The following is a 13,233-nucleotide window of genomic DNA, read 5'->3' on the forward strand; positions in this document are numbered from 1 at the left end:
ATAATAATTTATCTCTAGGTCTGATTTTTTTTTGGATGCCTAAAAACCAGATGAATAAAGAGTCAATCTGGAATGAACAATTTCCCAGGTTCAATTGAACATTCTAGCATTTAAATAATGACTTAGTGGTTTAGTACTATGGGCATGACAAAGTCATAATAAAAACAAACATAGGTAATGGTGTATTTAGCTTTTTGTAATCACCTGTGCACTCTGATCTCTGTTCTCTTTGTCTTCTTTGCCTTTGTCTATTATTTTCGTTTCTTCCTCAGCCAGTTGTTTCCTGCGTTTCTCCCTTCTCTCTTCTAGCTCCTCATCTCTCAAGAATTCCAGGTGATTGACAATGGGTACTTTAACCACTACAAGAAAAAGGCAAAGATCAGAGGCTGCTTTGGAAGGTTGAGGCAGAGCTTGCAACCAGAGAATTAGAAACAACTCTGTGCATACTCATCTTAGCAATGGAAGGCTTATTACTGTCCTGATGACCAACTTAACACACCTGAAACACAGTCGTGCATGCTCTCAGCATCAAGAACTTTGCATTCCTCTGTCCACCGGGTCAGAGCTGTGGGGATGCTGGACAGGGTTCCTATAGGAGAATAAAATGAAGTGAAATTCTAGGTTTTATATTGTGTTGATTGACCTAAAAAAAAAAATCGCCTTATTTTCCCAAAAAGGACCCATGGTCTGTCACAAGGTTTGGCATATAACAGCTTAACAGGTACCCAGAAGCAATAAAGAGTTGTTGCCTTTGGCTAAGTAACCAAGTGGCTTTGACTCCTATAAAATGAAGTTTCTCTAGGAAAGATACTGCTCTTCTTAGAATTGAACAAGAACCCAATAACTATCCCTCCCTCTTATTGTATAAACTTGCCTGCTTGGCTAGTAGCTGTGCTCTGATCATGGAAAAAGTCATCCAGCAGCTCATCATCAGACCTGGCAATGATATGGACATCATCATTGCCCACCAGGAGGCGGGCCCGGCCTCGGCTTTGTAAAGGAAGGCTACTGCTCAGCTGAAGGATGTCAGCAGCAGCTGAGGGACCAAGTAACCTGCAGGGTAATGGTTAGTTAGGTACCGCTGTCGTTTTTTAAGTCCACAGAAACCCACTACCATGAGATCGTGTGTGTAGATCTACTAAACCTAAGATGGAATTTAATATTACTGCATTTAAACCTTAACTGCCATTCTGATTAGCATATTAGTTTGATAATAATGAGCTTAAACTGCCTATCATTCTATAGTTCCTTGAACACCTAAGTGCTACCAGAAAGGTTTTGTATGTCAGGCACTGTGTTAGGTATAAATGCTTCTATTGTACACCCTTAAGCCATTTTATAAGTTTCTCACTTACTAAATTCTAAGCTATAGCACAAGAACCTTGTCTTTGTTTTATTAAACTGTTAGAGATGCTTGCTGGTCTTATTATGTACATAGTAGCCAAGGCTGACCTTACCTTTGTGATGTTGCCTAAGGTTCCAGAGTGCTGGGATAGTAGGTATGTGCCATCACACAAGGTTGAGCAGTACTTTTAAAGTAAAAGTTACATAAGCTTGATATTCTTTTCCCTAAATACAGCACATGTAGCACACATATCTTATTTTCAAGGGACTGTTTATCCTTATGGTCAAGACAATGTTAAAGCTCAGTTAAAATTCTAAGAGCTCCATGGAGTCCAACAGATTCTGCTTCTAACTCACCTCTGTAGTATAAGAGGAGGGTTAGGCTGGCGGTTTCCAGGGTAGTGAACATGAATGGTATGGCCTGTATTAGCTGTCAGCTGTCTTAGGGTCCTCTGACTGCGACCGATGCCCTGGGTGAGACGAGTTGTAGAAGAGCCACTGCCCAGCGTCAGGGAACTGTGATCTGCATGACGTACCATCAATGGGTGGGTGGTAGGGATATTTCCTGGGGATGGAGGGATGTCTGCTGCAAGGATAATATGCAAATGGGGTCAGTCCCAAAAATAAGTTTCTTCCATGGCTGTTCAAGTAGAACCCACGTCTCCTGGGCCCTACTTACTCAAAAGGAAACCTGTTAACTTTTTCTCTTTCTCCCTCATCCCCACACCAAATCTATTGTCTCAGATACTACCATATGTCAAGACACCACCTCAACAAAATCCTAAACACTACCTTTCCACAACCCATTTTCAATACAAACACAGTGATGCTTCTAGGTCCTTCAAACACATGCTGGCTCCTCTGCCTAAATGACTTTACTTCCCTTCCTCACCTGTTCTTTTGTTTTCAGATCAAGATGTTACTTCTAATAGGTTACAGTCTAATAGGCTGAGTTAGATACACCTTTACTCTGTTTTCTTAATGTACTACAATGTGATTGATGTCCTAACAACCTATAAGCTCTTATAAAGGGTAAAAACTGCATTTTTTTTAACAACCTTATCCCCAGTACCATGGACCAGTAGGCACATCTCAAATATTCGTTTAATTTGTTGAATGAACAAAGGCTCAAATACTTATAAGATTGACGAAAACAGCAAAAACGCTAAGAGTATCATAGACGGTATCTTGAAAATTATCTACTGCTTTTTTTTTCCTCTTCATGCTTTTCATTTACAGGTGACAAACTGAGGCTCAGAGGTAAAAGATTATGGCCAAGACAACAGACCAGAATTCTTAAGTATTTTCAGCTATGTTATGCTTGTGATTTGAGGTAAGACCTGTCCCATGAAGAAAGCTTGAGGCTAAGAACTCGTTGCTACAAGGGAACGTTGATGTTGATAGGAAAGGAGTGGAGAGATTCCTTCTCTCTCCTGAACAGTTCCATCCGTGATGAACATTGAATCTATTAAATCCACTCCCTAATGCCAGGCTCAGCGGTGTCCATCCAAACCCTTGAGATCCAGCGTTACAGAATTAAGGATTATTGATTGCCCTGTCACTGCAGTGTGCATTCAGGTGCCTGATGTAGTCAGACTTGGTCTCATTTTTTTTTTCAATCATGTAAAACATCAAGTTGTCCAGGCTCTAAGAGCTCCCTGTTTACTGAGTTGGAACAAGAGCAGCCTCCTCCGATTCCTTCTTGCAAGGATATGCTATCCAGAGAGATGAATTCAGATATCCCTTGCCCCAGGATGTGAGTATAGTAAAGGAGTGTTGTCCTCTATCAGATCGATGGCTGCTTTAGTTCACTGCTTGGCTTACCCTAGGGAAGGGTATAAGAATCAATAGATAAAACCCAGCTGAGCCCCTGTATCTTACTAGCACTGGAGAACATGTTGTCAAACTCAATGATGAGATCGTCCTCCCGGTCAAAGCGCTCAAATCGGACCAAGGGAGAAGCATTCATATCAGGGTAATCCTCATCCAATTCCATCTCAGAACCATCGTCGTCATCATCTTCATCTCCTTCTTCACCTTCATCATCCTCCTTAAGGGAAAATACGAGATGGAGAATTGCTGGAGGTAAGTGTTCTGGTGTCATGGCCACATGAGCACATGAGGGAGGGAGGCGACGAGGCTAGCTAGTAACCCAGATTGTCCGTTTTTTTCTGTAGTTCTGTGTTCCCATGGAAGAGGTCATCTGAACCAACCCAAACACAGTCCCCCCTCACCTGATCATCTTCCTCATCTTCCTCCTCCTCCTCCTCTTCATCCTGACTATCATCCTCATCCTCGTTACTGCCACTGCTGTCCTCTTCCTGAGTGTGCTCCTCCTCATCCTCAGGGTCCAGGATATTCATGGAATCTAAAACAAAGGGAGCACATTGGAGGACTATACTGAGTAGCTAGAAAACAGGCCACTGTGCAGGCCGGCAGACTGAGCGGGAAGGCGATGGGGTATCTGACTCTAAGAGAGGAAGAATCAGATCTAGGGTGATGTACAGACTTAGTGAGCCAGCCCAGATTTCCTGAGAGTGCCAATCAATCATCGACACGCTGAGCAGGGTTGCTGAATGTGGAAGCTGGCTCCAGGGTGGTGCTTTGAGGAGCCATGGTGTAGGACTTGGCCAAGTCTGTCGGTGCCCCCTTGCCTTTCCAGTCCTGTTTTGCTACTGACTGCATCCTGTTGATAAGAGGGAATCTGGAGCGATGACAGCAGGTGGGTGAGAAGAAAGCGAACCAAGTAAGAAGTGACAAACTTTGGGCAAGCAGTAGTAACACGTTATTTGAAAAACTGGCTGAGGATAAAGTGGATGGTATATGTCAGCGCATGCAGACAGATGCTTCCTTATTCTGCACATGTGGGCAGCTGCCTCCAGGAAAACCCTAGTGTAGTGTCTGTCAGACGTGCAGGGCAAGAAGGGAGGCCTTTCTGGCCTCGGCACTCTCACCTTCTCGGTTGGCCTGCAAGGTGGAAGCTTGGCTGAGGTTGGAAGGAGCTTCATCCATCAGCACGTCCTCTTGTGATTCATCCTCTCCACTTCTGCTCACTGAAGGTTACAGAGCAGAGCCTTCACTGAACAACAGAGGACTTCCCTTTCCAGACTGGGTGCGTCTAAGTAGCTATGTACACCTAACAGATATCCACGTTTGGTTTTTTTTCCTTTTCCTCCTTTTTCTTTATCCGATGAGGGAGAACACCTCGATTCTCTGCTGTCAACTATCTAGGTGAGCTTGGCCAGTCACTTTACCTGTCTGAGTCTCAGTTTCCTCATCTGTAAAATGGAACGATCACATCTGTCTTGCCAATCCCACTTATTGTGCAATCAGAGTACGATGGGTGTGGAAAAGCTTTGTATCTTTAAGAATATGTCTACTTCCATTTATCCTTTGGTTTTCTTGATCAGTACAATAACATAAACACCTTCACAGTGAGGTGGCAGCTGGTTACCTTTGTCATTTTTCCATTTGAGATTTTAAAGGGGCCATCCTTAAGGAATGACCACTCTTGTTTACATTATCGAGACACAGAGGCAGAAAGCCCCTGGACTTCATTGAAGAACTGAAAAAAAAAAGCAATTTCTCATCCTACAGCCTCTTCTAGGCCTCTGAATAAACACTCTTTTGATGTGCCTGAGGTTATCTATACTTATGGCCACCCTACCACCACCCCAACACAGGCAACAACAATTCAGACCTGTCACAGGCCTGTAGACAGCTTATAAATTTCTCTTCTGTTAACACCAACAACATCAAGACAAGCAGCAATCTAGGCTGGCTATATGAGCCCTTAGGCAGAGCTGAGCAAGCAGATGATGAGAAAAAGGGTCCTCCCAAGAGAGACTGACACAAAGGAAGAAGCTATACTCAGTTCTGGGGCTCTCACCTATAATTGTACTGTTCCCAGATCCGCCATCCCTCTCAAGCAACTCATCTATCAGGTCCTCCAGCTCATTCTCAACCTGGAGAGAAATAGAACATATATATATATGGATGCATACAAGTCTATCAATGTGCTAGCACTGGAACTCCTAAAAAAGCCATCAAGGGAGCATGTTTCTATAATAGTATGTGATAGGTTATGACATAGAAACTGTAGATGTGGTGCTGTTGACAAAGAGACTACCATTGCTTCCAATAAAGCCACACTCAAGACTGTCTTTCAAATGGGTCTATCTTGGTTAATGGATACCAGGTTAGTCTTAGACTGCCCGGGAATACATACAGATCAATATACAGCCAGCAGCTAAGGTCCATAGGCACAGTTTCTTAGCCATTGCTACCAAATTACCATGCTGTCTTTAGCATCTTTAGAAGACTGATATTGAAACAACCCAGCAAGATCTGGTGGTATGGCATAAAGTGAAGCTAAGTAGCTTTCAATAATGATCAGAGCCAAATAAATCAAAGACACTGGGCACTCGGTCAGATTAACATTTCATCTGTGTCTGTTTGCGATCTATACCATTTCACAGTGCATGGCATTCTGGTTCTGTCCTCCTTTAAAAAACAATGCAAATACATTCACTGAGCATCAAGTAAGCATATCATCTGTATTCCTCTGAAGATCCATTGAGACAAAGATCTAAATAAAGTACTCACCCACCCACACCACCTGGGGGTTTGGTTCAGCGCCGCAAAAGATTGCCGGAATGATCTGCCTCCCTACCTGCATCTCTTGTGAACTGAGCACCTCAGGCTGCCCAGCAATCACCACTGAGTCGGTTTCAGCCTCCCCATCCATGATATCCCCATCTGCCACCTCTGTCTGAGAGACATCATGATCCTCCTCCTGCACTTCTGCTTCCCCAGGCTCGCCTGAAACAATCAACCAACCAGCATAATAATCAAAAGGTTGCTTATATGCTGGCACCATGAGGCAAGCAGGAACACAGTAAGGCCCCTTCCTTGGGCAAGTTTACAAATTCTCAGAGTATAAACAAATGGATGACAAATGAAAGACAAGGCTACACGTGAGGATACCAAAATAAGGCTGTAATGTGAAGAAATTGTTCTTGGGCTAAATTCCCACATCAATACTACAGATATCTACAAGGACAGCAAGTTCCCAGGGAAACAACACAAAGCTAGAACAGCTTAATTCCATAGCTACAAAGCAACAACTCCCACCCTTCTAGCTTTCCAGTACATTGTTTCTTAATCCCTACCTGGATCTTGTTGATGGTTATTTGAATCCTGAGAGGCTCCTTGGGCATCCTGCTCAGACTTGCTCTTGTTAGAAGCACTCTTGCTGCCAAAAAGGCTACTGGGCTGGTTTACAATCCGGGAAAGTGTTTCCAAAGGTTTTAGAGCAGCATTGACCGTATTGGCCATATTGGGACTGAGATAAAGAAAAAATACAGAGATGAACTGAGTATAGAAATACTAGGTGTCCATCTGCTAAGCATAACTAAGGTTTTTTTTTTTTTTTAAATCGAAGCTATTAGAGAAAAAAAGAAATGGGCACAAAGTATGGAACTTTCAACCTGGCATTTAGAAGAAAAGACTCTATGGTTTAAAGACTTTCAAAGAATACGGCCTAGTAAAGCAAAGGTTAAATCAATGTCCTATTTCATGAAGCTATAGTAAACACATGAAAAATTCTTGAGTAGAGGCAGAATTTTGAATTACCACAAGCAAATAGCAAACTATTTAGACTACCAAGGAAAACCAAAAAAAAAAAAAAAAAAAAAACAACTAATCAACAAAACAAAAACATTTCCAAATCCCTTTATTTTGTACTTATATCCTCTTTTCTTCAGTCTCATATAGCTAGCTGCCTTGGGCTAGTCAAAATCTCTGTGTAGTAGGGGATGATCCTAAACTACTGATTCTCTTCCTTCTAAGTGCTAGGATTATAGTTGTGTGCCACCGCATGACTAGCTTTTAGTCTTTAAATCTCAAGATCTTAAAAGATCATTTAAGTCTATACTATGCAGGGTTCCTTAAGTTCAGTGAAAATGTCACAGGATCTGTAGTTAGAGGTGCAGCATGATTTCTAAGTGTTATAAGGTACACGAGACTAAGCAGGAGCCCATTAATACTAGAGGATTCTTGCTATTATCTGACAGTAATCGATACCAATCAACACTAAAAATGAACCAAAGCTCATAAGAACACATCTAAAAACTAGGACATGGAAACTACAAATGAGCTATAGATCCAGGTGTAGTGGTCCATGCCTTTAATTCCAGCACTTTGAGAGGCAGAGGCGGCCAGAACTCTGTGAGTTCAAGGCCAGCCTGGTCTACACAGCTAGTTTCAGGAAATCAGGGGTGTTATGCAGAGAAACCGTCTTACAAAACAAACAAAACAGAACAAAACGAGCTTGGGGTATCATTCTGTGAGAAAATTTTCAAAAATAACAGGAAGATAAACTCAGGTTTGATTTGAGCACCAAGAACACTGATAACAAAGGACTACAAAAATGGTGAATATAGAATGAATCTATAGTGACAAGCATATAAAAGCAGATTTTGTTTTGCTTTGATTTTCTAGCCATAGCTTCTCTGCATAACATCTCTGGCTGTCCTGAAACTTACTCTGCAGACCAGCCTAGCCTCAAACTCAAGACTTGCCTGCTTTTGCCTCCCAAGTGTTGGGATTAATGGCATGGGACACCATGCCTGGCTAAAAGCAGGATTTTTTTTTTAAAAATCACTGAAGAATGGCAGTCGATCTACATATTGCCAAAATTGATGTGAAGAGTAAATATCATGTTAATATTTTTTCCTAAAATGTTTAACCAGAAATACATCTGTAAGGGGGAAATCACATAAACATAGACTCAGGGGATCATCTGTAACACATTCACCCTGAGTTCTTTGGCGTAGTCAAATATCAAGAAACGCAATAGACCCTTTTCCCTTTTGAGACTGTGTTTTATGCAGCCCCAAATGGCCTCAAATTCCTGGCCCTCTTTTTCCATCTTCCGTATGTTGGTGCTATGCTATTTATCAACAACCCTGATTTATGCAATATTATGGATCTGACAGAGAGCTTCATGCATGCTAGCAAAGACTATACCAACTAGGATGTATCCCTGCCTAGAGAAAAAAGACTTTTTGAAATCCAAATGTCATGTACAATCTTCACTGGACCCTGGATCAAAACATGTTCCCAGGGAAAGGCTCAATTAAAATAACTGGGAGCATGTGAACATAAATGTTTCATTTTAAGGAAACATTTACTTAATACTTGGAGGTTAAATAATACTATGTTTAAAAAGAGCTCCAGAAAAGTAAAACAAAAACAGAAAAAACAGTACCAAGATATAAATATATAGACATCCGACATTATACGACTGAGTTTGATAGTGCTAAGTAGTGCTGTTAGTAAGTGCCATTACTGAGCTTAATTAACATCTGAGATTTCACTTAAGACAGATTTAAACTGCTTCAGTAAATATTTAGAGCCAACTGTAAGTTTACAGGAACAGAATAAATGTATAGCTAAACTACACTGCAAGGAAGCAACAGTACCAAATCTAAAAGGCAGTCTTTTGTAGGAAAGTAGACCCCATCATTTCAGAAAACATCAAGAATAACATTAAACCAATTAATATCTATCCACTTAGTAAGCACATCATAACTTTTATTTACAACTGAAGTTTTCTTTTAAGAAAAGTTGCTTCTCCAAACATGTAGAACAACAGGGCATTACTTTACCTGGACAAGTCTAGGCTGTGAGGAACTCTGGCCAGGTCATTGACTAGTCCCTTCTTGAGGAACAGTCGAATGATGTTGTTCATGCCATTATGCTGAGTCTTGGCTGTGGCACTGCTGTAGAAGCTGGAGGTGGAGGGGCAGGACTCCATAATAGTACTGATGATACACATCACTGCCTGAAGTCTGGGAAAGAAGTTTGATACCTCTGTCAAGTGAATATAGCCCATATTTAAATGATGACTTTACTAACTTGCTTTAGATAATCGTTTTATGTATGCTCTTTGTCTTTTTCTTCTGGAAATAATATCTACACAGAGAATTGACCTTCTCATTAGTACTGTTTACTACAGAAATGATAAAACCTGCTCAATTTTGTGTTTAAAGAGAGTCAAAACATTCATTTGTTTTTTTTCTCAAGCTGTGTTATCTTCTTCCTTCAAATATAATCAGTTCACTGTGGGGAAAAGACTTTATGTACATTGTTGGTATGACTAGAATTCTTGGTCAAGTGCAAGGAACCCCCTTGCACCATGGAGTAAGAGATGTTCTTGCTTATCAGCATTAGGCTAGGCACAGGCTTTACCTGGCGTGTTTCTCTGTACTCTCAGCCATAGCAAGTGCCCGTCCCAGGGCTGCTTTTACTTCATTCACTAGGGCCACCTGAGCATCTGTGCCACTCCCTGCAGCAGCCAGACTTGCAAGGAACAGACGGGCCAAGGCAGGTGTGTCCTTGTCTTCTGCATTCTGGGTGTGTGGAAGGAGGTGGTCCAGGACAAAAGCTAGCACACTGCAGTCCTGAAAAGTCATTAATCGTGACATTTATTCACAAGTACAATTAAGCTACATCATTTGTACAACAACAAAGTATACAAACGGTTTTACTTTCAAGTCGTTCAAGATACAAGCTGGGTTAAGTAGTGAACCAATTAGAATTCTTTGAGAGGCTTTATAACGCTTCCAGATCCCATTAATTTCTCAAAACTCAGTATCATGGAGGTAGTCACTTACTGTTTTTTATATTTAAGACACGGCCTCACACTGTGTAGCCCTGGCTCTCCTGGGATTTACCATATAGACCATTATGGCCACTAACTGTCCCTAGACCTGAGATTAAAGGTGTGTGCCGCCACACTCAACAATATTTGGTATTTTTAATATTAATAAAAATTTTGAGATTGGATTATATAGTCTAGGCTAGCCGGAAACTTGGAATCCTTGTCTCTACTTTCAGAGTACTGGGATTTCAGATGAGAGCTAACTGCATTGGATCCCTAAAACTTAGAGTGGCTTTAATGGAACTGCTTATAGCAAACCAGTAAAATTGAAGCAAATAAAGTGTATTTTCTCCAGCTGTTAAGTGGGTAATATGAGACCTAAAGAAAAGTGGCTTGCATCAAGAATTTAGTCAAGGATGAAGGATTCATATATCCATTTTTGAATGTTACAATCCCTTCTGAAACTTGCAATGTGCCTGATACCCTGTGCTGGAAACTTGCAAGAGCTGAAGAGGAGACAGAGAGCATAGTCAGAGACACATATAAATAAAAATTTCAATATAGGATTACAAAAAAATAGCATAAAGAAGTTAAGACAAAAATCTTCTTTGTCTCTCTAAGTTCTATACTGACTTTTATAGAAATTAGTTTTTATTACTCAGGCAGATTTTTGAAGTTAGAAGTGATAGCTGCACAACACTGTAAATGTAATAATGTAATAAATGTCACCAAATTCATGATTTAAATAACCAATTTTATGTCAAATTTGTATCTCTAAGTAGAATTCTGGAGCCTGAAAAACTGGACAAAGTGAGTTTAGAACAGATTAATAGAAACAAAATTTAACTCCCAATGAAATACAAAGTAAAAATTACTTTTTGAATCTAAGCTATGTCATCTATCATTATTATTGGTACAATCTGAGAAAAGATTTGCAGTTTAGGAAAGCAGAGAAAACAAGTAGCAAGCACTTAGCTTGGAATCTAAAAGACAAATTTTACTTTTGTTCCCATACAGTATGTCTTTACTTTGTGGCTCTCAGCCTTTTCTCCTACTATGAAGAGATATTACTACTACTAGCTCTGATGTGGGGGCAAAGATAATCAATAGTATTTCTTAAACATCTAGCCATAGCTGTAAGATGTTTAGATATTTAATGGGCAAAATACTCAATACATTTATAGCTTAAAGTCGTATTCCATAAATTATTACTTATATGAATAAAAACCTAGTAACATACGCACACACACACACACACGCACGCACACACATACATATATATATGGAATGCATATATGTCAATAAGGGGCTTACATATACGGTAAAGAATTTAATGAAAAACTTCAAGCCAGGTGTTAGTTCAACTATTCCAGAGGCGGGCTGAGGATTGAAGATTGAGCCCAGGAACTTAAGGCCAGTTTGAACAACAAAATAGTCTCACCAACAAACTCAAGCAACCCAAGCAAGCACCTTTAACAGATACATTCCAAATATCCAATAAATATGAAAATATAGTCAACAAGGAAATACAAATCCTAACAACCCTACTGGAATGAGTAAAATTGACTATCATGTAGTAGCATATGTGAAACAATCAGAATTTTCATACGCGTCTGGTAATATATACACTCAGACCACTAACACTCTGGTAAACTTTAGGTGCCTTCTGTTAAAGTCATACAAATTCATGCGCTAGAGCTCAGCAAAAAACACTCTTAGGCAATCTATCACCCAAGAGATATGCATCTGTATGTTTACCAAGACATGAATAAGATGTTAACAGCAGCACTACAGCGATAGCTCCAAACACAAAATGATTCAAATGTCAATTAACAATAATAAAAGATTACAGCACATTCATACAATAGAACCATGAGATGAAAACTCTAAAAATACAAAAAATGAATCTCAAAATTTGTTAAGCAAAACAAGATATGGAAGACTTCATTAACTGATTTCCCTAATTACCCCGACTGCTTGACATCACGGCAAAAAGCCTAATAGTTCTTTCGGCATTAGGTGAATATTTGGCATTCAGGAGTTTCCAACAGAGTCTAAGAGGTAACCAAATGATCAAAGAATAACACTGAAAGGAAAAACTAGAAACATTACCTCTTTGATCAGCTCAGACTGGCCCACGGTATAGCTGTAGTTTGCAATCAGGGTTGCAATACCAACATAGGATCTCACCAACTCTGCCAGAAGACGAAGGATGGTAGAGGTAGGCATTAAAGGTTTGCTGCCCTTGCCTTTCTGCTTGCCTTCCTCAGAGGTCCGGTCCCCCTCTTTATCTTTCTTCCCTTCTCGAGTGTCCTCTGGAGTTGAAGCTCCTGGAAGAAAACCACCTGTTCATTTTCACTTGCAAAACATTAAAAAAAAAAATCAAGCCATAGGTAGAAAGAATTTCCTCCATTTTAGGGCATTTGTGCATATCAAACACTCTGATTGCCACTGTAGTTGAATGACAAAGGCAATGAACAAGGTTAAAAGACGGTGGTGGGGCATGAACCAACCATCCATGCAACCATCACTTCCTGAAGCTTGTGCAATTTTATCCCTAGAATAGTGTATTAGTATGAGAGAGTGTATATAATAATGTATTGGGCATTTTCTAAATAGCCAACTTCTTAATTTTTTTGTTCCCATATACTTGCCTAGCACAAACTTAAGTAACTTTATTTAAATGTTGAACTCCTGTGTCATCTAGATACACGAAAATATATGCCCACTCGATCTCATGGAAGTATGTGTACCTTCTATCAGTTATCTTGTAAGTGTTGCGGTCTCCCTTTATTAGACAAAATTCTTTAACTGTAGGCAACCAATACAGTCTGACACATAGTAAAGACAAAGACATTTTTTTGACTAATATGCCACCATCCATATTTCATTAGGGCAGTAAGGACACTAAAATGAATTAGCCATTATTTTACTTATATTATTTTCAACTGTATATGGGCACATGCATGAGTGTAGATATTCACAGAAGCTGTGAGGCCCTTAACATGGTGCTGGGAACAGAATTTGGGTCTTCAAAGAACAGATCCCAAATTAGCTATCACTTCACTGATTAAGAAAAAGATTCACATTATTTTTAATTTTTAATTGTGTGTATGGATGTGGGGGCATGTACACTTAGTGTGTGGTGGGTGATTGAAAAAGCCAGGTGTCAGATCTCTGAAAAGTAGAGTAACAGGCAGGTGGCTCTAAGCTGTCTGATGGGT

General features: G+C 40.2%; 1 protein-coding gene across 27 annotated transcripts in view; it reads right to left on the bottom strand.

The window, feature by feature from the left end:
- The window catches only part of Huwe1 (HECT, UBA and WWE domain containing E3 ubiquitin protein ligase 1), a 131,562-nt gene that overhangs the window by 24,076 nt on the left and 94,253 nt on the right, over positions 1 to 13,233 (bottom strand). For 21 of the 27 annotated variants that reach the window (XM_075958847.1, XM_075958846.1, XM_075958835.1 and 18 more), the window contains 13 exons: positions 12,122 to 12,339; positions 9,598 to 9,809; positions 9,015 to 9,197; positions 6,516 to 6,688; positions 6,017 to 6,165; positions 5,234 to 5,309; positions 4,299 to 4,397; positions 3,579 to 3,712; positions 3,226 to 3,394; positions 1,702 to 1,930; positions 875 to 1,053; positions 500 to 589; positions 205 to 359 (listed from right to left, as the gene is read on the bottom strand). In XM_075958847.1, the coding sequence (XP_075814962.1) occupies positions 205 to 359; positions 500 to 589; positions 875 to 1,053; positions 1,702 to 1,930; positions 3,226 to 3,394; positions 3,579 to 3,712; positions 4,299 to 4,397; positions 5,234 to 5,309; positions 6,017 to 6,165; positions 6,516 to 6,688; positions 9,015 to 9,197; positions 9,598 to 9,809; positions 12,122 to 12,339 (2,066 nt within the window). The remainder of the gene's footprint in view (positions 1 to 204; positions 360 to 499; positions 590 to 874; positions 1,054 to 1,701; positions 1,931 to 3,225; positions 3,395 to 3,578; positions 3,713 to 4,298; positions 4,398 to 5,233; positions 5,310 to 6,016; positions 6,166 to 6,515; positions 6,689 to 9,014; positions 9,198 to 9,597; positions 9,810 to 12,121; positions 12,340 to 13,233) is intronic. The other 6 variants (XM_075958858.1, XM_075958855.1, XM_075958853.1 and 3 more) reach the window with 3 other exon arrangements.

This window comes from Microtus pennsylvanicus, chromosome X (assembly GCF_037038515.1).
Source record: "Microtus pennsylvanicus isolate mMicPen1 chromosome X, mMicPen1.hap1, whole genome shotgun sequence".
Lineage (NCBI taxonomy): Eukaryota > Metazoa > Chordata > Mammalia > Rodentia > Cricetidae > Microtus > Microtus pennsylvanicus.